Below are 22,196 nucleotides of genomic sequence, written 5' to 3'. Positions count from 1 at the left end.
AAGCTTTATTTTATTTATTTGTGTGGTTGTTGTTTTTTTAAAAAAAGCCTTCCCTTTTTTTAAAAAAAATAGCAGGTGAACGGGAAATACTGTAAACTGCTTAAATATTTCTTCTTTCTTAAGCTTCGTGTTTCCTTTTCATTCTTCCTGTTTTATTTTGCTCTTGGCTTCTCTTATTGGGAGTGTCGAGCACGGCACAGCTCTTTTGTTTATCACATAAACCCATATATGGGGTCAGAAGTGGCTAGGAGTGACTTCTCAGGAAAGAGATGTGGGGTTGTGGTTGACAGCTTAGTTCTAACATCAGGTTAGAAGAGGCAGTGAAAAAAGGTTCCAGGAGCCAGGGATGGGTTTGGCTAAAAAGGGAAATATTTTCCTTCACCATCACGATTACAACAAATGACACCTGTATAAGAGACTTTGCTATCCTGGTGCCCTAAAGATGTATTGGATTACAGCTCTCATCAGCCCCAGTCAAGGGTAGGGGAGAAATTTGGTTCGGTTTGCATTTAATGGCAGGGTTACCTAAGTTACACTTTTCAAAAATGAGAACTGAAACACAGTCATCCTTCAGTTTATGTGCAAGATTGCCTTACTCCATATAAGCTCCCCGGAGCGCTCTGATCTGCTGAACTGGCACCTGTTGCAGGTGCCACATAAAACTTATTCTGCATTTGTTATAAATTGATCTTTCAGCGCGGCAACACCTACACTTTGGAAATTATCACCTGCGAAAGTCGGCAGAGGAAGCTGCTCTTAAAAGGCAGAGGAGCAGGTTCCGGTCAATAAGTTGGTAACTGTCCCAAGCAACCGCAATTTAGAGTCCTAAGACAGGTGTTCCAGCATAGCTAACCGACCTAAAATAGCCATCGCCGGCGAGAGTCCGCCGAGGAAGCTGCTGTTAAAAGGCAGAGGAGCAGGGACAGGTGGAAACGTTGGCAAATCCCCCCTCCCCGCTCCCAGGTTGATAGATTGTGCGCAGGCGCCCTGGAGATAAGGAGGAGCGAGCGCCTTTCGCCGCATCTCCCGGTTCTCCTTTCGCCCGGCCGCGATGACTCTGTGCACAGAAGCGGCCGTGGCGGCGCTGGGAGGCGGATCTGCAGCTCAGGCGGGAGGCGGCGGCATGTCGGAGCCAGCGCTGCAACCGAGGGCGGTCTTCACCTTGCCCAGGCAGCAGTCGCTCGCCTCGCCGCTGGTGATCAACCCCTTCGTGCAAGAGACGCGCCTGGATGCAAAGGATAAATCCCTGGTACAGGGGATTGACAGCCGCTGTAAACAGACCCCGGGGGTGGGGAAGGAGGATGGCTGGGGGCAGGCGGGGTGAACGGCACGGGGGCAGCCTGCGAGCTTGCTAGGGAGGGGCTTAAAGGGGCCCTTTTCAAATGCGTCTTCAATGATGATGATGATGATAATAATAACAATAATGCGCGCGCACGACGCTGCGCTTTGCAAACATTGGCAGGCGTTTTTAAAGCAAAAAGCCATGCTGAAGATTGCAGAAATTAAATCTGTTGCAGTTATTTCTGGGTCTCCATTTGGTGCCTGCCAACAGAGAAGGGGGAGACGGTGGTTTCTGGCTAAAAAGAGTCTGCCCTTCTTATTACATAAGCAGGCGAAGAATGCGTTCTGTTAGAATTCCTCAGAGCCCCACCTGCCTGGCGCTCCCTGGTCAACTTCCTGCAAAAGAAAGAGGCAGCTTCATCCCTCAGTTGATAGCAGGATGCAAACCGTTTGCACCCTTTCTCTCTCTCTCTCTCTCATTTTTTGTATAGATCATGTGAGGGTTCTTTGGGGGGTGGAGAGGGTTTGCCCTGATCTCAGCCAGGGCCTCAGCTGATTGATCCGTGAAATGGGGATAAGGCATCATTTATAAGTGAGGCAAAGAAAATACATGAGTCTGGATAGTTCATACAAATCTTCTAGTTAGCATTGCCCCCCTTTTATGGTTCTAGTGTCTTTTAATAGTTTAACTCCACATGTGCTTAATTAGACAAAATCTATTTTCCACATGTGCTTAAAAAAACAAAATCTATTTTCCTGGCCAGCAATATGAACACGTGAACTTGACTAGAGTCAGACAGTTTCGGACTTTGATTGGTGGACAATATCTGGGGTCCTCAGTGGAGACCACTCTTCAATGCACCCTTTAGCCAAGCTGGAAATGTCAGCATTGGACCCTTCTGGTTGCAAAACCTGTGCTCTGCTTCTGTGGCCCCTTCTTATACACGATAGGCTTCTCCAGGTGGGATGCTTATTGAGCATCCTGTTTTGCTTGAATGCTGTGGTTAGGTTATAACTCACTTTATTTATTTATTTATTTATTGGGGAAGTGCTATAGATAATCCATTTTGCACACAGAAGGTTCATTCTCTGGCATCTCCAGGTAGGGGCTGGACAGGTCCCCTACCTAAAAACCTAGAGAGATGCTGCCAGTCCATGTAGACAGTACTGAGCTAGATGGAAGAATGCAGTAGAAGGAAGATTCCTATGTTCCTTCTATTTAAGGGCAAGGGTGGAGCATCTGCTCTGTAGGTAGAAAGACTCGAGTTACCGGTAAGTCCCCAATGCCTGGAATGGGAGAGACTCCTGTCTGAAGCCCTGAGAAGCCTCTGTCAGTCAGTGTAAACAATACTGAGCTAGATAAGGTAAAGGTAAAGGGACCCCTGACCATTAGGTCCAGTCGTGACTGACTCTGGGGTCGCATTATTGGCCGAGGGAGCCGGCGTATAGCTTCCAGGTCATGTGGCCAGCATGACAAAGCCGCTTCTGGTGAACCAGAGCAGCACATGGAAACACCGTTTACCTTCCCGCTGTACCTTCCTATTTATCTACTTGCATTTTGATGTGCTTTCGAACTGCTAGGTTGGCAGGAGCTGGGACCAAGCAACGGGAGCTCACCCCGTCACAGGGATTTGAACCGCCAACCTTCTGATCAGCAAGCCCTAGGCTCAGTGGTTTAACCACAGCGCCACCTGGGTCCCTACTGAGCTAGATAGACCAATGTATTTTTTGTTTTGTTTATTTATCAATTCAATGTATGTACTGTCCTTCGTCTGAAGATCACAGGGTGGTATACAACATAACAATTCAAAATGAGAGTATAAAATTAATAACCAAGAACCAAAAAACCCCACCAACAAATTCAAAAGGCCAGAGATAGTTTAAACAGCCAAAGGCCTGATTATAGAGGCCTGGTTATGTTCTGACTTGATATAAGGCAGGTTCCTATGTCCACACAGGTGTGGCAGGAAATTGTTGCCATTCTTATTTTCTATGTGCAATAAATTAATTTGCTTCCTTTTGTTTCCTTACTGCTGCTGTTAGGTAAGCCACTATTCTTTCCATTTTAAAGATGAGAAACTGAGTCCATGCTTTGATGGAGGCATGCAGGCTTCAAGCCTGTTGGATCTCCGAAAAGAAAAGAAAAGAAAGAAACCTAAGAACTACCAACAGAAAGCATACTGTTAGAATTAAAGAATGAGCCTTTGAGCATGTTCTGAGCTCCAAAATTTTGTTTTCAATGCAAGAATGTGAATTGAGCTTGCAGCCCTTTAAACACAAAATAAGATCATAGCTGGTTTGCTTTCTGCATTCCTGTGGCCTAATTTAGAAGTGGGAAAACTATTTTGCTGTTACTATTTTTAAATATTTGGAAAGTTTTGCTGATCTAAGGCAGATTGCCCACAAATCTTATCAGTGGTCACTGTCCTGTTTTCTCTGCCCCCCCCCCGGACCAATGTATTGGGAACAGCATAGCTCGGTATTACCAGAATATATTGCCGATTGTCCAAAGGTAAGGGTTGCAGCTGTTTTTCCATCCACTTTTGCCTCTTGCCACACCCACTACTGGCATGCAAACTTCCCTACCCCTTCCCCCCACCCAGCCTGGAATATTCAGGGGATACAGCCTTCCAGCTGACCATATGTAGATTCCCCACCCATGAAGTAGGCAGTTCTGGGACAGATGAACAAATTGTCTGACTTGATAGAAGACAGCTTCTGGTGAACTTAACTTTATAGCTAATGGGATCAGATCTAGACATGGAATCTTCATCTCATTTCACCTTAGTGTTTCTGGAATTATACTGCATTGTGGTGGGCTTTGATCATAAATAGGAGATTTTGGCTTTATGCTGACATTCTGATACAGTATTTTTCTTACTTCTGTTTCAAGCCCAGAGTTCTCGGAGTCTGGTTCAAACTTCTGCTTTCTCACTTCTCAGCAAAATTCTCTACCCCCCCCCCCCAGTAAATGTTTCCAGTATTTCCGTATTGTAATTTTCTTTTAGAGGAAGAAGAAAAAGAAGTTTTATGTGAAATGTTAACCACAAGAAAAGTGCCACTGAAGTGACATTTACCACAGATAGATGCAAGCACACATTCAACTATGGTGTGGACAAGCGCTTGTAATCAGAATGAATGTTTAATAAACAGGGAACATTCGTTCAGATTTGTTGAAAGGATGAGACTATGTTCTGCCTCCACTTGTTGGAGGCAGCCAGTAGACACTACTTATGTTAGAAGATTCAGGACAGGTAAAAGATATGACATTTTCATGCAGCACATAGTTAAAGCATGGAACTTGCTCCCACAGAGGGCAATAATGGCCACCAACCTAGATGGCTTTAAAAGATTGGACAAATAATAATAATAATAATAATAATAATAATAATAATAATTTATTATTTATACCCCACCCATGTGGCTGGGTTTTCCCAGCCACTCTGGGCGGCTTACAACAGAAAAATGAAATAAAATAATTAAACATTAAAAGCCTCCCTAAAGATTCATGGAGAAAAGAGCTAATGATGGCTATTAGCCATGATGGCTGTACTCTGGCTCCACAACACAACAAAGAGGTGCAAAGACTCAGTTCCAGCTGAAAAAAGCCCTGCCCATAGGCATCTGGCTGTTGTTGTTGTTGTTGTTGTTGTTTAGTCGTTTAGTCGTGTCCGACTCTTCGTGACCCCATGGACCATAGCACGCCAGGCACTCTGGCTGGCCACTGTTAAAACTGAATGCTGGACTAAATGGGCCATTGGCCTGATCCAGCAGGCTCTTCTTATCTTTTTAACATCTGATGTCATATGTAACCTTACTGCAAACTTTGGATAAGCATAATGTGTTGAATGCTCAGCAAGAGAGCCATCTGGAAGTAACCTGTGTTGTTTTTAGCATTGTAGCATAGTGGATGACAGGGACGTGGGTGGTGCTGTGGGTTAAACCACAGAGCCTAGGGCTTGCCGATCAGAAGGTCGGTGGTTCGAATCCCTGCAACGGGTGAGCTCCTGTTGCTCGGTCCCAGCTCCTGCCAACCTAGCAGTTCGAAAGCACGTCAAAGTGCAAATAGATAAATAGGTACCACTCCGGTGGGAAGGTAAACGGCATTTACATGCGCTGCTCTGGTTCGCCAGAAGCGGCTTTGTCATGCTGGCCACATGACCTGGAAGCTATACGCCAGTTCCCTCGGCCAGTAAAGCGAGATGAGCGCCGCAACCCCAGAGTCGGTCACAACTGGACCTAATGGTCAGGGGCCCCCTTTACCTTTACTTATAGTGGATGATCACAAACTCTGCATACAGGAAGTCCTGTGTTCTATTGCCAAATTCTTCAAGTGGGGTAGGGAATACCCCTGCCTAAAATTATGCAGGACACAAAGACACACACACACACACACACACACACACACACACACACGGTGTCACAGAGTCTCCACCTCTGCCTTAGTGGCTTTCTAAGGTTGCTAGTTTGCCATGGACCTCTGAACTACACCCTGAAGAAAAGCAGCCTGCCAACATTTTCTGAGGTCATTTTAATCCAAGGAAGATGACAGGTTGATCCAGAGCATCTAAATCATGGCCATGGAATGTTTTCTGCAGCATGTCCTAACAGATCAGTGCTTTACCATGCAGTTTGATACAGGTCTACACGGAAGTAAGTGCCACTGACTTCAGTGGGACTTCACGTGTCGGGGATTCTTTAGTTGTGATTCCTGCATTGCTGGCAGTTGGACTGGATGCCCCATTGTGTCCCTTCCAGCTCTACCATTTTATGATCCTATGATCCTATGTATGTGTTGCGTTTGCAGTCTAAACTGAGTAGTGGGGGCACAGGGCATGCAAACCCCGTCAACAAAACTAGACGAGCAAAGAGGAAGCTTACAAAACTGTATGTGTTTCCTTTATGCGGCCGGAAAAGAGGGCTGACACCCAGCCAGTCTTATGAAACTCCCCCCCCTCCGGACCCACGTTCCGTTTCGTTGAGAAGTGTAATGCTTCTCTTCCATCTTGTAATTTCTAAACTAAAATAAACCACTTCCCTTCCAGTCACCTCCCGTACTCCAAAAATATCGTACCTGATGACTGGGAGATAACGTCCTTCCTGCTTCCTGAAATTGCTATCTTCCAGGGCATCTGACTGTTTTTTAGATGCTCTTAATGCGTTTAAGTGATTTCAGTGTATTTTTAACCAGTTTAATCCAGATTTACGGTTTCTGCAGGGTTTTTTTTATAAAAAAAATCTATCCAGATTACATGGAAATACAATATGGGATGACAGTTTGGCGAGGATGAGGTCACGATTAGACCACACAATAAGCTGCTATGTGGAAGTACCCAGAGCATATCTGCCTTGGTGGCAAAGAGGGAGACTGCACAGTTTTCAAACCCAGGCTATCAATCCAGAGCCTGTTCTCTGCCCTGCTTCCACCCTGCAGATCTTCTGCTTTTTTCAGCATGACCTGCAGTAGGGATGTTCTCAGTGCAAATGCATATGCTGCTGCAGCAGGTGGCATTATGTGGGTTTTTTTTGGGGGGGGGAACCTATCAGCATATTTGAATGTTCAAGAAAGTATGTGGGATGGTCCCTTCAGGACTAAACCACTTCCAAAATGCAGATTGAGGGTGTTTATATTCTGAGTACTCTCCCAATATATCAGAGGTGGTGGGTCTTTTATGTGTGGACCTTGGGACTCTGCCTAAGGCAGCCTGCTGTGCCCCCTCATTGAGAGTTTTTGGCTGGCTAGGATGTGTCCTTGAATGGCGATAGTGCCTATTCCCTGCCAGGATGGAAGATGGAAAGGTGTAAACCTCTGACTTTCCTGTGGCTAGAAAAGAGCCTCTTGTACAAAATTTTAAAAGTGTCAATTGTTCTACCCACTGTTGCCTCTGGCCCCACCCACCACTGGTCTTCAGCCCCCAGAATGTTTCATGGATTGAAAAAGGTCCCCCACCTCTTCATTGCAGAATGCTAAGTTTTTCCTATGCAGAGGGAAGGTTGTTCTCCCCCCCCCCCCTGTCCTGTGTATGGAAATTATGTTTTTGTTCTCTCAAGCAAGTTTTTTTTTTTTAAAAAAAAAAAAGCTCTAGCAAACATTTTTACAGAGCTTTTAAAGAAATTGCTACCTCTAAATATGGTACTGAAAATGAAGAGAATCACAGGCTTTGCAGGCTTTTGGAGCAACAAGTAATGCAAAAGTGCCTTAGAGCATTAATGAACGTTTACAAGACTTCCTCAGAATGTCAGGTTATACCTGCTCTTTGAGGAAACATGCTAGTCCTGAAGCCATATGAAAAACCGGTGATCTTTGGTGGTAAATAGGTAAATAACATTTCACCTTGAACAGTATCAGGGAGTATGACCTCTGTAACCAACAGCTATCACCAGCTGCAGCAACAATGGCTCCATTATTGATTTGTTATTTTTTTTTAACAGCAAAAGGAAGCCAATAGCTTCTTCCTCCATAGTTCAGCAGATTTGGCCGAAAGTTGCCTTCAGGGATCTGAAGATAGGCCACTCCATGTGACTGGAGGCTTCTTCATGCACAGGTCCTTTTTACGGGGATATACGAATCTTCTCTGTGAAGACATTCAAGTCCTTCTTTGTGATGTGTTGAAATTGGCAGACTCTTTGGCCTGGGCAGCTTCATTAATAATTACAGTTCACATTCTTCTAGAATTGATAAGTGCCTGAATATGCCGTTTCTCCAAGCTTGAATGTGGTGAATGGCAGAAGTGATCTGCGTTTGTGGCTTCACACATGCGGCTTGCTCTGTGCCACCCGTTTGCTGGGAATCACAAGTGGGGAGAAGGCTGTTGCACTTGGGTGCACAGTTTCCAGGGGCATCTGGTTGGCACTGTGAGAACAGGATGCTGGATTTGATGGGCTTCTGGCTTGACCCAGCAGAACTCTTCTTAGGTTCTTATTGTGGCCGTTGAGTCTCCTGCGTGCATGTTTTAAAGTCCCATTTTTCAGAAAGGAGGTCTTGTGGATTCCACAAACAATTTCAGTTGTCTGTTTTGTCATGGAGGCAACTGCGGTTGCATTCGTATTGCAGTTTATTCTGTATTGCTGACGTCCCCCTGACTGTTGATTTCCACATTATAGTTCAGCTTTCATATTACATAAAAGCCACTTCAGGAAATATAGTGGAATATAGCACACTTTTAGCGTTCAGAATAAACCCATTTGCATATAACACGGAAATGAGGGCTAAACCTGCCCTATATTCTACTATATTTCTGAAAGTGGCTTTTACTTTGTGTGAAAGCTCAAATGTAATGTGGGAATTAACAGTTAGGGCAAAGTTGGGAAGACAAAGTGAGCTGCCTTGTGAATGCAGCCAGAGAATGCTGATTCTCCTCCTCAGTCAGGGAGGCCCAAGCATCATCATTCACACCCAGGGTGTGAATTCACATCAGGGAATTGGGGGGGGGGGAAGTCTGCGGCTTTCTATAAGTGCTGATGGACTCCCAAATCCTATCATCCCTGACCGGTGGCCATGCTGGCTGAGGCTGAGGGGATATGGAGCCCATCACAATCTGCTGGGCCACAGGTTCTCCACCTCTGATGTGCATGACATTTTTACATCAGACACAACCTTAAGATGCCATTGTTTTTGAACATAAGAAGAGCTCTGCTGGATCAGGCCAGTGACCCATCTAGGCCAGCATCCTGTTTTCAAAGTGGCCAACCAGATGCCTGTGGGAAGCCCTCAAGAAGGGAGCAGAGCACAAGGGCACTCTCCCCTCCTGCAGTTTCCAGCAAGTGGTACTCAGAAGCATTGCTGCATCTGACAGTGGAGGTGGGCACTTGCCACCCAAACTTCCCCAAAGGAACACTGATGGAATAACTTGAAAATAGGAAATGAACCTGGTGATCCAAAACTGTACAGCTAACCTTTCTTGACCTTCATGAGACAATGCTACAAATGTTTTGTACTGATAGGAAATTGTGTTTATTTTTCTGTAAGCTGACTTCAAATGAGGGGCAGCCACCCCCTTGTTTTGGCTTCATCCATTAGATCATCAGCCCCAGCCTTTTGCACCAAATATCCAAAGCTTCTCTGTGAATCTGTAAACTTGTACTGAACACCTCACAGGAAGAGAATTTTGCAACTTCCTCAGAACTTCATTCTGCTGTTCCTCCTATAAACACCAAAGACACACAGTCTTTGAAGGTGAAATGCAACTGGTTTAGCTGCAAGTTAATAATAATAATAATTGTTACACTTGTCAGGGATACTAATTGGCCCATTATCCTATTTGGCATAAATAAACTGCATTTACCTGCCTTGCCCCTGTGTGGGCTTGCCCCTTTGCTCTCGGTTTAATTTGGAGGGAAATTTGCTACTGTCTTTCAAGTTTCTCATTCAGTGTGAGGTCGGTTTGTGTGTTCCTGAGTTAGTTAAGTAACTTTGGTGTATTGTGATCTGCTAGGCTTCTACCTACGGTAATCCTATTCTGCCTTTGTCCCTGCAGACCTAGTTGCTGGGAAATATGAGAGAAGGAAATTGGCTGGTTAGAAATAGGAAGTTTGGCAAGGGTTGTGACTTGAGACTTGCTCAGATGTTACGCTGAGCACAGGTACAAACTAGTTCTACCCGTGTACAAATGTTTGTGTGAAAGCATGCAGTGGTGGTGGTACAGTGGTTAGTGCCAGGATAGAACCTTGGAGACCAGGGTTCAAATCCCTTTTGTGACCCATGAACCAGTCATCACCTTTCAACCTAACAGGGTTGTTATGAAGATCATCAAATGGAGTTGGGGGTAGGATAATGATGTACACCGCTTTGAGCGCCTTGGAGGAAAAGTGAGATCAAAATGCAAGGAGAAACAGAATCGTAGAGTTGGAAGGATCCACTGGGGTCTTTCACCCAATGTGGAGCTCAAACCAATGACCCTGGGATTAAGAGTCTCATGCTCTACTAGACTGAGCTGTCCAGCCTCATGGACCATGAATCAGAGTGTCTGCCAATGAAACACCTGTGCATTTCAGAACCTCCTTTTGGGGGGGGGGGGTTCACATCAGTTTACATGTGTCAATGCTCTTGAACCCTACTTCATTCTGTGTGTGCCATCTGTGACCATAAATCCAAGTATAGGTAAAGGTAAAGGGACCCCTGACCATTAGGTCCAGTCGTGACCGACTCTGGGGTTGCGGCGCTCATCTCGCATTATTGGCCGAGGGAGCCAGTGTACAGCTTCCAGGTCATGTGGCCAGCATGACAAAGCCGCTTCTGGCAAACGAGAGCAGCACACAGAAACGCCGTTTACCTTCCCGCTGTATCTATTTATCTACTTGCACTTTGACGTACTTTTGAACTGCTAGGTTGCCAGGAGCTGGGACCGAGCAACAGGAGCTCACCCCGTCACGGGGATTCGAACCGCCAACCTTCTGATCGCCAACCCCTAGGCTCTGTGGTTTAACCCACAGCACCACCCGCATCCCCCTGCCACCCAATCCAAGTATACAACAATGCATAATGCTCTGTCAGTATGTCTTCAAATATTTACATTAAATTTGCTTTGAGTTATTACTTTCTTTAAGCCAACAATCCCATTCCATGTTAGAGCCAATACCTAGTCAAATAATGCTAATCAGGAAGTTACTTTCTGTGTATTTTGGCAATTGGTCAATGATTAGGTAACCAGCAAGTTATTTCCGGAGACATCTCTGCCTGGGACATAACCAAAAGACTAGCTGAGAATTTTAAGGGTGTAGGGAGCCTTATAGCAACCTAGGCAGAGCATCTAGTTCAGTACTGCTAACAATGGCTGGCAGCAGCTGTCCAGGATTTCAGACAGAAGTCTTTCCAAGTCTGACTCGGAGATGCCAGTGATTGAACCTGGGACCTTCCGCATGAATAGCACATGCTCTACCATTGAACTGTCCCCAGCAATCTTCTGCAATGCCTAAATGAACCAGGACTCAATTGCTTGGGATTTTTGGCTGCTACATTCCCTGTATGCCTGCATGTTACTGGGTTACTTGGCCTTTGATGACTAGGCAGCCTCTATTGGAAACCACAGCATTTTGAGGTTATTGTGTTGTTTTATTGATTTATATGTTTTATTGATTTATATACTTCTTAGTTGCCAAAGAGTCTTCTAAGCCATTTACAGGTACAAACCCAATTATGGGGGGGGGGAAGAGGCATGCATAATTAAAATACATGATGAAACAAGGCTACCCTGTGAGAAATCAGGACCATTTCGAGGGATCTGGGCCTCGTTCAAGTCAGGTTGAGAAGGATAATGTGAATGGCCCAGGATCATCCAGTGCCCTTCATTGCTGATTGGGGATTTAAATCCTGATCTCCCAGGTCGTAGTCTGATGGCTTAAGCCATTATACCATGCTGGCTCAGATGGGTTATCAGTGGTTTGTTACTGAGTTGGTAGATGTGATCACTGATCACCGCTGTACTTCTGGCATGCGTCCTTTGGAAACAAACAAGTGAATTGAAAGATCACTTGTGGCCTAGCTGGCTGGTTAACTCTGTCTCTTTATATATTTTCCAGGCTTTCTTGTTCGGGCTGATTCTGGTCCCTCTCCGTGTCCTATGCATGCTCTTCATTTTGCTGGTGGCTTGGCCGTTTGCAGTCCTGGCAACTTCCTGCACCCCTGAGAAGGGGACTAAGCCACTTCTGGGATGGCAAAGGTAACACGGCTGTTGAGGACCTCTGAATAGGGAAGGCTTGCTGAATACAGCAGGACTTGTCCTTGTAACTGCTCTGCACATTATTTGCAAGGACCTCTTTGTCCTCATCCTGGAAGGAAGCAACCTCCACAATCACGGGTACAGCATCTCTTCACAGACTTCCAGGAAATAAGAGTGGTTACAGTCCTAAAAAAGCAGTCCTAAAAAAGCATTGCCTAGGGAAGTAACTCACATTGAACTGAGGATTGGGTTGTGTAGGCCAGCACATTTTGCAAGGCAACCCAGTGTTTTTACTGCCTTTGTGATGTAGAACTTAATGTGGGAGAACCATCGCTGATAATGTCCTTGTCTTTTTGAAGCACTGGGATCTGCAAGAACCTTAACTTTGTAGCATATTCATATGGCACCATCAGATCTGCCCCTTGGCACTTAACGAGGTCTTGTGTCCTTCCCAGTTAAAAATAACAAGAAAGGCTTTTTGGGGTGCCTCTTTTGCTGGGGGGGGGAGTTTAATATGTTTTTTGTTTTTGAACGTGTGCAGCTGCTTTCCCTGTAGTTTTTTTGTGGGGCATGTGCATTTCTGAGTATTACCAGTTTTTCATCCAATTGTGTGTATGGGATTGCTGCCTAAGTCTATGTAAGGTGAATGATGGTAATAGTCACCAACGTAATTGTCATCATAATAAAAGAACATTAACATTGACATGCAACAATATTATGTATGTTGAAAGATTTGGGACAGATAAAATAAAGGACTGTTCACACAGTGAACAGTTAAGCTATGGAGCCCACTCCCACAGGAAGCAATGATGGCCACCAACTTCAGTGGCTTTCAAAGAGGGGTAGACAAATTCATGGATGACAAGGCTATCAGTGATGACTAGCTGTGATGGCTCTGCTCTGCCTCTGCCTCTTACTTCTGGAGTAAATGCTTCTGAATACCAGTTGCTGGAAACCACAGCAGAGCAGAGTGCTCCTGTGCTCTAGTCCTGCTTTGTGGGTTTCCCAGAAGAGGCATCTAGTTGGCCACTGTGAGAACAGAATGCTGGTTTAGATGGGCCATTGGCCTGATCCAGCAACCTCTTCTAATGTTCTTAATGCAGGTTAAGCACTTCATGAATTTTAAAAATGGCATATATATACATATATATATACATATATACATATACAGTGTATACATAACAACACAAAGCATGTGTTGGGAGCTGCAGACCCAGGGAGCCAATTGTGGCCCTCCGAGCTTCTCTTTCTGGTCCTCTAGTTTCTCTCCATGGTTAGGGGTAGTGATCTTGGTGATGAGTGAAGTAATGAGGTTCCCAATTTTCTTTTTCCTTAGGAGAGTATGCTATGCCAGCCTCACGCTCTTAGGCCGTGCCTTATTTTTTGTGATGGGCTTCCGAGTCAAAGTGAAGGGAGAAGTAGCTAGTCCTGAGGAGGCACCGATCCTTACTGCAGCACCACACTCGAGCTTCTTCGATGGGATCGTCTGTGTTCTGGCAGGCTTGCCATCGACGGTGTCTAGGCAAGAGAATCTCTCTGTGCCCATTCTTGGGAGTAAGTGTTGTTACGAGGCTTGAGGGAACGTAGGCTGGTTTCCTCCAGTTTAAGTCTGGTCTTGCACACACACACACAGAGGGGGGGGGGAAATGAGGTGGTAGAGTTCTTGGATCATAGAACAAAATCCAGGATGATGCAGCATTCTGAAAAGAGATGGAGAATCCTCTGGTCCTCCTGACATTGTTAGACTCCCAACTCCCATCAGCTTCATACAGTGTGGCCATTGGTTTTGACAAGCCAACTTGTCACCCATGCGTTGGTAAACTCAGGACTGCACTCCAGATTCTTTCCTTTGACATAAAGTCATGTGACATCTTCTGATTGACAGGAAGGTAGCCCTTAGCCATCTATTAAAATGGCACGAGTGGGAGCTCAGGATCTGGCCCGCCTGCCAGTGTGTGGCAGCTGTGAAATAGGTGAATTCCATGCTAGGGATCTCCAGGAAAGGAATTGAAAAATAAAACTTCAGACATCACAATGCCATTACAGTGGTACCTTGGTTCACGAGCTTAATCCGTTCCAGAAGTCCGTTCTTAAATCAAAGAGTTCTTAAACCAAGGTGTGCTTTCCCATAGCAGCGGGGGACTCGATTTACAAATGGAACACACTCAACAGGAAGCAGAACATGTTCTTTTCCAAGAACCACAAACCAAAACCAAAACAAACCAATACACCTACTTCCAGGTTTGCAGCATTCTTAATCCAAGTTGGTCATAAACTAAGCTGTTCTTAACCTAAGGTACCACTGTATACAAAGCTATGGTTGCAACCACATTTGGAATACTGTGTACAGTTCTGGTTGCCTCACCTCAGCAAGGATACTGTTGGAAAAGGTTCAGAAAAGAGCAGCCAAAACGATCAAGGGGATGGAGCAACTCCTCTGTGAGGAAAGCTTGTGACATCTGGGAGTTTTTAGTTTAGAGAAAATGCGAGTAAGTGTCATCATTTAAGTTTGTAAAAATATGTATGGCATGGAGGAAGTGGATAGAGGACAGTTTTTTCCTCCCTTTCTCTTAACTCTAGAACTCCAACTCTGGAATGTTGGAGGATTCAGGACAAAGTTAAACTATGGGACTTGCTCCCAACTTGGATGGCTTTAAAATAGGAAGATAAGGCTATCATTGGCTCCTAACTTTGATGGCTGTTCACCGCCTCCATGCTTGGAGGCAGTATGCCTCTGAATACCAGTTTCTGGGAATCACAAGTGAGGCGACTTGTGTGGCTGGTAGTCTAGAAATGTTCTTAATAAATAAACCAATTTTGACTGGTGCTTAGGCTCAAGAAATAATTCCTTGATTTTGGGGGGTGGGTGGATGGGTCTTGGAAATGCTTGTACCACCCAGCAATGATAAGAACCTTCCTTCCTTCCTTCCTTCCTTCCTTCCTTCCTTCCTTCCTTCCTTCCTTCCTTCCTTCTTTTTTGCTATTAAACAGGGATCCTCAGTGCTCTCCAGCCTGTTGTAGTGTCCCGTGTCGACCCTGATTCCCGGAAGAACACAATCAAAGAAATAACCCGTCGAGCAACTTCAGGGGAGCAATGGCCCCAGGTAAGATTTTTCAGATGGTTTAGCTGCTGAAAAGCTAAACCATCTTTGTGCAAATTGCTCCTCCAGGCTCTTCATGACAAATGTTGAGAAATTAATGGTGCCAGCTCTAAGGAGTCATCTGAGATAAATGGATGATGTTGTAAGCATAAATGAGAGAGCCCTGCTGGGGTCCAGGTAAACAGTTGACCTAACCCCATCTGCATTATACATTTAAGGTAGTTTCATGTAATTGTAAACAGTAATGGCTTCTCCCAAAGAATCCTGGAAACTGTAGTTTATTGAGAGTGCTGAGGGTTGTTAGGGGACCCCCTTTTTCCTTTCTATAGGTTCAATTCCCAGAGTTCCCTGGGGGAGATGGATTGGCTGTTAAACCACTCAAAGTATTGTGCTTTGAATGATAATTCATTCAAAAATTATTCATAGATGGTACCCGATTCCCTGTACTCAAGTGCTAATAGCCCACTATGCGGGAGAGCCTAAGGAGAGTCAGGTGCCTATATTCATAAGTGGTGATCTTGTGAAAAGATACAGGAATGTTGGAAAAAAATATAGATATATATTATGAAGTGGGACTTATCATGGATCGGATACTGGACTGGCATTATTATCTATATTTGATTAATATAGGGTGGCATTATTATCTATATTTGATTAAGAAAGTCAAAACAATGGTTCATTACAATCCATGACATGCTTGACAATAGGTAGAGATAATAAGTTTCTGGAGGCAACTTGCTGTTGGAATGGTAACAGCAAATTTGGAAAACTGCATCAATGGAAAAAACTGACACCAAAGGTGAAAGACAGGAATATTTTTTTTAAAAAAAAATGACAGAAAAGAAGTTCCAAATGATATACTATTTCCTTATTAAACATGTAGCACATGCAGACTCTTGTGGAACAACTGTGTAAGATGACACTAATAAACAAAAATAATTTTGGTTATAAGTAAAGAGGCACCAATGTTTTACAGCAAAAGATAGATTCAATCAATGCTCTTCACTATATGCTCCTTACATGTTTATGATCATGTATATTGGGTAGTCCCCCCCCCCAAGCAAATAAAGTGATTTTTAAAAAACAAAACACTGCAGGTTTGAAAGGTTCAGTCAGCCATCTTATTTCAAAATGGTGCCCCATAATATCCAGACATAGGAGGAAACCTGCTCTGCCATCTCAGGAGCCACCATGCAACATTTGGTTATGGCATCTTAAGTGGTGTCCAAATGTATAGCAAACAAACACATTCCCAAAATATGTGGCAGATACAGCATATGGAAAGTGGAATGGAACAATAGAGCCTTCTGCTCTGTTAGATCAGGGTTATGGAGGTGAAAAGCTCTGACAGTGATCCATGGTTTGAGAACTGGGGTGTTATATGGGTGTTCCTGTTTTTCTTCCATCAGATTTTGGAGGATATGTATTGCAAGAAACAGGACAGTATTCCTGGAGTGTTGCTACAGGTTCTGTTATTGTAGGGTCTTCCCCGGCCACTGTTCCAAACAGCCCTCCCCAGCATCTGGTATCTCCCATCAGCCCCAGCCATTGTGGCCAGTGATCAAGGATGATGGCCCACAGATTAAGAAAGAAAGGTTCAGAAGGATGTGTACCTCCCCCGCCCCCATTGCTGTCTGAAGGAACCATTGCCAAATGAGCCTTGAACAAGAATTGCTGGATTCGTGGGACAATTTAAATTAATGGAATATGCATGTCGTTTCCTCTTTCTTTCTTTTTTGATCCCAGGTATTGATTTTCCCAGAAGGTACATGTACAAACCGTTCATGTCTGATCACTTTTAAACAAGGTGAGGAAGGCTGTGTCAGATGCATTGTTGCTGAAAAGCTAGAGGTGTGGTGGGGGGGGAGTGTGTACCGTTTGAAAAGCAGATTGAAAGCATGAATCTTTTCAGAGGAATGGAGGCAGTGTATAACCCTCCAATGCATTGCAAAGCAATCCTCCAGGCTACAGATTCTGAATTGGACCCATGAATCAGAGTTCTGGGGCTGCAAGGTAAAGGTAAAAAGTAAAGGACCCCTGGATTAAGTCCAGTCAAAGGCGACTATGGGGTTGCAGTGCTCATCTCGCTTTTCAGGCTAAGGGAGCTGGCATTTGTCCACAGACAGCTTTCTGGGTCATGTGGCCAGCATGACTCAACTGCTACTGGTGCAATGGGACACCTTGATGAGTGCCAGAGTGCACAGAAACACCATTTACCTTTCCGTTGCAGTGATACCTATTTATCTACTTGCACCGGTGTGCTTTTGAACTGCTAGGTTGGAAGAAGCTGGGACAGAGCAACAGGAGCTCACCCCCGTTGTGCGGATTCAAACTGCCAACCTTCCGATCAGCAAGCCCAAGAGGCTCAGTGGTTTGGACAACAGCACCACCCGCTAGCTGGCCCTACTCAGAGTACACCTATTGAAATCAATGTAATTATTCTAAGTCTACTCTGAATAGGAACAGCAGTGAACACATGATCTGCCTGGATCAAATCAGGAGAGTCTGCTTTGGAATATGAGTTCAATTCCTCAATCATCACTTACCAGGAGTGAACTTTTTATGCAAGGTAGTGATGTTCTAGTACTGAAAAAAATGTATTCTTGAGCTCAAATGTGCCCTGTTAATCCCAATTGCATATCTTTTACACCTGGCTCTGGTTGGTACGGCAGATCCTTTGGGGTTCTTGTAGAAAGCTAAATAACAGTACTGGAATGTGCCCATTTCTGGAATAGATGTAATCTGACTTGGTTTAAGGCAACGTTCTGGCTTCTGTATGTGGGGAATGTTTCTTTATATGGAGAGTTTCCCCCTTGTGGTCTGAAGCGGTACAGTCCAGAAATGAGCCTAGATCTCACCAACACAGTATACAGTACTTCCAAAAGGCAATAGACAACCAAAAGAGTTGGTGTGCTTTTCTGCCTAGGGAGGTGAAACCGATCTGCACTCGGTTGTTATAGGGCCTTTAGAACAAAACAGAAAGGGGATTTAGGTGGCAACTGTATAGCTATGTATGCTTTATCTGATGAATTTCATTCCCCCCATTGCAATCTTTAAAATAGGAATGGGGAACCTTTGGTTCCCAGATGTTGCCAATCTGCACCTCCCATCAGCCCCAGAAAACTTGGCCCAATAGCCAGAGGTGCTGGGAGTTCAGCAACATCTGGATGACCAACAGTTCCCGACTCCTACTTTAATGCCCAGGCTTCAGTTCCGCAGACTTCAGCTGCCTATTCCAGTGAACATTGAATCCCTCCACTCTTCTGCTGACAGCCACCCAGCTCCAAGGTAGTGGTGAAACTGAAACTGACCCGGGACAGGATCCCATACTATCAAATTTGCCTAGGTTGGTGGTCTTCATTCTTCAACCTGGGATGCACCTTTTAACCATGACATGGTTTAGGAGACCCAATTCATTTTAGACCACATATTTGGTGATAGCGCTTCAGTTGTGATCTACCTTAGATCAGGAAACTGGTCCAGTAGTAGATCCACCAACATGTGGATCTCAATAACAAGTTTGTTAAGGATGTGGCTCCTAACATCTGTGATTTCCTGGGATTTGGGAGTCTGGGTGAACATGGAAAGCCCTTAACTCAACATGTTAAACATTAGGAAGAACTTCCTGACAGTAAGAGCTGTTCGGCAGTGGAATTTGCTACCAAGGAGTGTGGTGGAGTCTCCATCTTTGGTGGTCTTTAAGCAGAGGCTTGACAGGCATATGTCAAGAATGCTTTGATGGTGTTTCCTGCTTGGCAGGGGGTTGGACTGGATGGCCCTTGTGGTCTCTTCCAACTCTACGATTCTATGATTCTATGTTAAACTGAATGGTTCTTGGTGGTAGTGTCCATTGATTATTATTCCTGAGTATGGTTTTTTCTCTAGGCACAGACTATAGTCCATGTAATTTCTCCCCATGGTGATTTTTCTTGCCTGGCTTGCATTTCCAGGGGCCTTTATTCCTGGCGTTCCTGTTCAACCAGTGCTGCTTCGGTATCCAAATAAATTGGTAAGTTCCCTCCCAATTATTTTATTGATAGAAAAAGTTGGGTAGGGAACCTCAGACCTGGGGGCCAAATGTGCCCCCCTGAACTCATTATCTGGCCCAAAGAAGTCTTCACAGGCCACACCCCTCATCACCCATGCTGTACATCCCTCTTGGGTGTTTTTACCCAGCTGGAATGAGTCCTTGAACTCTGATAATGCCCCTCGCTTGCCTGTATAGAGAATAGAAAAGAGCATATTAACACATTTCGCTTTGCTTTTGGTCCACCTACCCACTCCTGGCATGTAGCCCTCAGAAAGTTGCCAGAAATATGGCCCTTGGACTGAACAAAAAAGATTCCCCACCCCTTTAAGAAATCAAAAGTCTTGACTTGTTGCAATCCCTCTAGAATGATACATTTCCCTGATACAAACTATGGCCACATCTGCACTATACATACATTTAGAGTTCTGCTTTGTTCTGCTTTTAACAGTTGTGGTTTCCAAAAAAACAATAAAATAAAAAAACCAGAAAGTGTATGTAAAGAGTGCTTAGTGTTATTAGGAGACCCCTTTTCTGCTCACAGAACTACAATTCTCAGAGTGCCCCTGTGAAGAGTGATTGTTAAGCCACTCTGGAAATTACAGCTCTGTGAGGGGAATAGGGGTCTCCTAACAACTCGCCACACCCTTAACAAACTGCATTTCCCATGATTCTTTGGCAGATGGCATGATACTGCTTTAAATGTATAGTGCAGACAAGGCCCCTAAAAGCATTGTTTGCCTGAGGTGATCTGAATGTTCTGCCTGTGGTTCTGAGTCTGGGATGGCCCATTCACACATGCAGACCACCATTTGGGTGTGCGAACTATCCCAAGATAGGCTCCCTCTATGCATTCAGTCATGCTGACTAAGAAAACTCCACCTGAAATACAGCTGAGAGCACACTTCCATCCTCTCACCACAGACACCACCGTCACCAAGGGCAGGAAACTGGTTAAGGTTTCCCACCCGTGGTTTTTGCAAGTTAAACCTCTTGGCATTTCCACATCTAAGTAAATGACATTTATTTGCTCCTGTGAGGGAACATAACAGGCCTGTGTGGTCTTGCCTCATATCGTGTTAGGGTTGAGGAACCTTTTTCAGCCTGGGGGCTGTGTTCCTTCTGCAGGGTCAGAGACAAAAGTGAGCAGAGCAGTGGGTGCAAATGGGGGGTGGAACCCATTGTTCAGGCAGGCAGGCAGGCAAACAGATTTTTCAGAGTTCAAGGACACATTCCAACCCAACAGAAAGAGTCAAGGAGGGTTCAAAGCAGGGGTCAGATAGAAAGACTCAGGGGGCTGCATTTGCCTCCCTGGGCCAAAGTCTCACCACTCAAATGTTATGGTTTGGAAATTTTGGTTCTGATGCTCTATATCTTGTCTGTTAGCTCACAGTAGGGATGGGAGGATGAGCCAGATCCAGCCCTCTCAGCTTCTCATTTATCCATTCTTGAAGTAGGTTTTCTACATTTCTGCACCAATTTATGTTTTCTTTTTAAAACATTAATCCCCGTGAAAATTCTTCAAAGTGATAGTGTGAATTTCTCCGCTTGAACACACTTTTATAATGTGGTTTTGATGAATGTACACATTTCACCAGCAATTTTTCTTAACATAACACCTTTTTTGCATGTCATTTCCACCAGCACATTTTAATGCACAAATTTTCCCTCTAACACATGCATTCTTGCAAACATTGACAGGGACCGCAAAATTCAGATGAGTGCAAATTTTGAAAGATGCCTGTATTTCGGTCCTTGTGTTGTTTTGGAGAGTGAAAATGTGATAAATTTTGCTTTAGGTGCAAACAGAATCAGATTTTCTCCACCATTCCTTCTCAGGAGCCACAAACCAATTGCTGTTTGTTTCTTTGTTTGTTTAGAGCATTTTTACCCCTACACTTCAACCAAAAAAGGCTCCCAGACTGACTTATATACAAACAGTTAAAACAAGACAGCCTCTGCCTACAAGCTTAGAAGCTAGAAAAAACACCACATACTGTAGAAGGAGAAAAGCACAGGGAAGGGATGATGGGTGGGGAGGTCAAATTCTGGCACCAGTTCTAAAATGGTTGTTCTTATAATGGCTAGTTGGCACAGTTCAGGGGCAGGAGGTGTCTGATGGAGGTGGGCTAGTGGCAAAGCTGATGGAGTGAGTGATTCCTGTTTGCCACCTCTCCCACTGAGGTAGGCTAGCGAAATTGCTGTCCCCATGTGACTGCTGAGGGAGAGGAGGCCTGATGAAGTGAGTTCTGCGTCTTCCCCTCTGTTACATCCTCCAGGTGTTGCTAGATTCCAAGTCCTATGAGCCCTGGCTAGTGTAACCAGTGGTCAGGGATGGTGAGACTTGGTCCACAGCCTCCGGAGAAGCACAGGTTTCCTGCTAGAGACTTGCTAGTGAATCACGCCCACTTCCTGGTCTCGGCTGTGCTTTGCTTTCCATTTGTCTAACGAGCTGTTTATAACTATTCATTTATTTTGTTTGCTTTCCTCTAGGATACCGTGACGTGGACTTGGCAGGGCTACAATTTGTAAGTGGCACCACCCTAATGACAAACGTTCTTATCGCCGGCGGCTGTTGACAATACTAGTTGCAGCATCTTTGTATGTGCTGCATATACAGATCTTTAGATATGGGTGCCATGTTCAGAAGGTTCAGAAGGTTTATATCGCAGCAATTGTATACTAATGGGGCAGCGGTGGGGAACCATTCTCATCCCAAGGGCCGTGTTCCCTTCTGAGCAACCTTTGGGCTAGGGGTGGGGGACATGCTGGTAGTGAGCAAGGCAAGAAGCAAAAGTTGATGGAGCAACACATTAACTTGGTCACTCATCCCTCCCTGTCCTCCCTCCCTGTCCTCCATCCAGGTAAGCCAAAAATTATCCAAGTTCAAGGACAGGCAAAAGCAGCATCTTGATTGTCAGCCAATCTGGAAAGGCCTTGCATAAATTGCATATATTGTTAAAATGTATTAAATAGCCTATCATCTCAAGGCTGTAGCAAGGATTACTAGCAAGGATGTGAAAAACTTCATTGCAAAGCCTACTTATCATTACAAGGGCCTTCTATTTTTTTTTTTTAGATCTGCTTTATTTGTGATGTCCATTTGAAAACTTAGCTGTTTAAATGTCA

At 44.7% G+C, this 22,196-nt stretch overlaps 1 protein-coding gene across 1 annotated transcript in view; it reads left to right on the top strand.

The window, feature by feature from the left end:
- Nucleotides 1-973: 973 nt before the first annotated feature.
- Nucleotides 974-22,196, top strand: part of LPCAT2 (lysophosphatidylcholine acyltransferase 2) — a 34,946-nt gene continuing 13,723 nt past the window's right edge. The window contains exons 1-7 of the mRNA XM_035119363.3: nucleotides 974-1,249; nucleotides 11,800-11,939; nucleotides 13,276-13,493; nucleotides 14,931-15,043; nucleotides 16,787-16,847; nucleotides 18,991-19,049; nucleotides 21,561-21,595. Coding sequence (XP_034975254.3) covers nucleotides 1,052-1,249; nucleotides 11,800-11,939; nucleotides 13,276-13,493; nucleotides 14,931-15,043; nucleotides 16,787-16,847; nucleotides 18,991-19,049; nucleotides 21,561-21,595 — 824 coding nt within the window. The 5' untranslated portion in view covers nucleotides 974-1,051. The remainder of the gene's footprint in view (nucleotides 1,250-11,799; nucleotides 11,940-13,275; nucleotides 13,494-14,930; nucleotides 15,044-16,786; nucleotides 16,848-18,990; nucleotides 19,050-21,560; nucleotides 21,596-22,196) is intronic.

The sequence above is a fragment of the Zootoca vivipara genome, chromosome 6 (assembly GCF_965207765.1).
Source record: "Zootoca vivipara chromosome 6, rZooViv2.hap1.1, whole genome shotgun sequence".
Classification (NCBI taxonomy): domain Eukaryota; kingdom Metazoa; phylum Chordata; class Lepidosauria; order Squamata; family Lacertidae; genus Zootoca; species Zootoca vivipara.
Note: the sequence above shows the minus strand (reverse complement) of the source record. Positions and strands in the feature narration are given on the sequence as shown.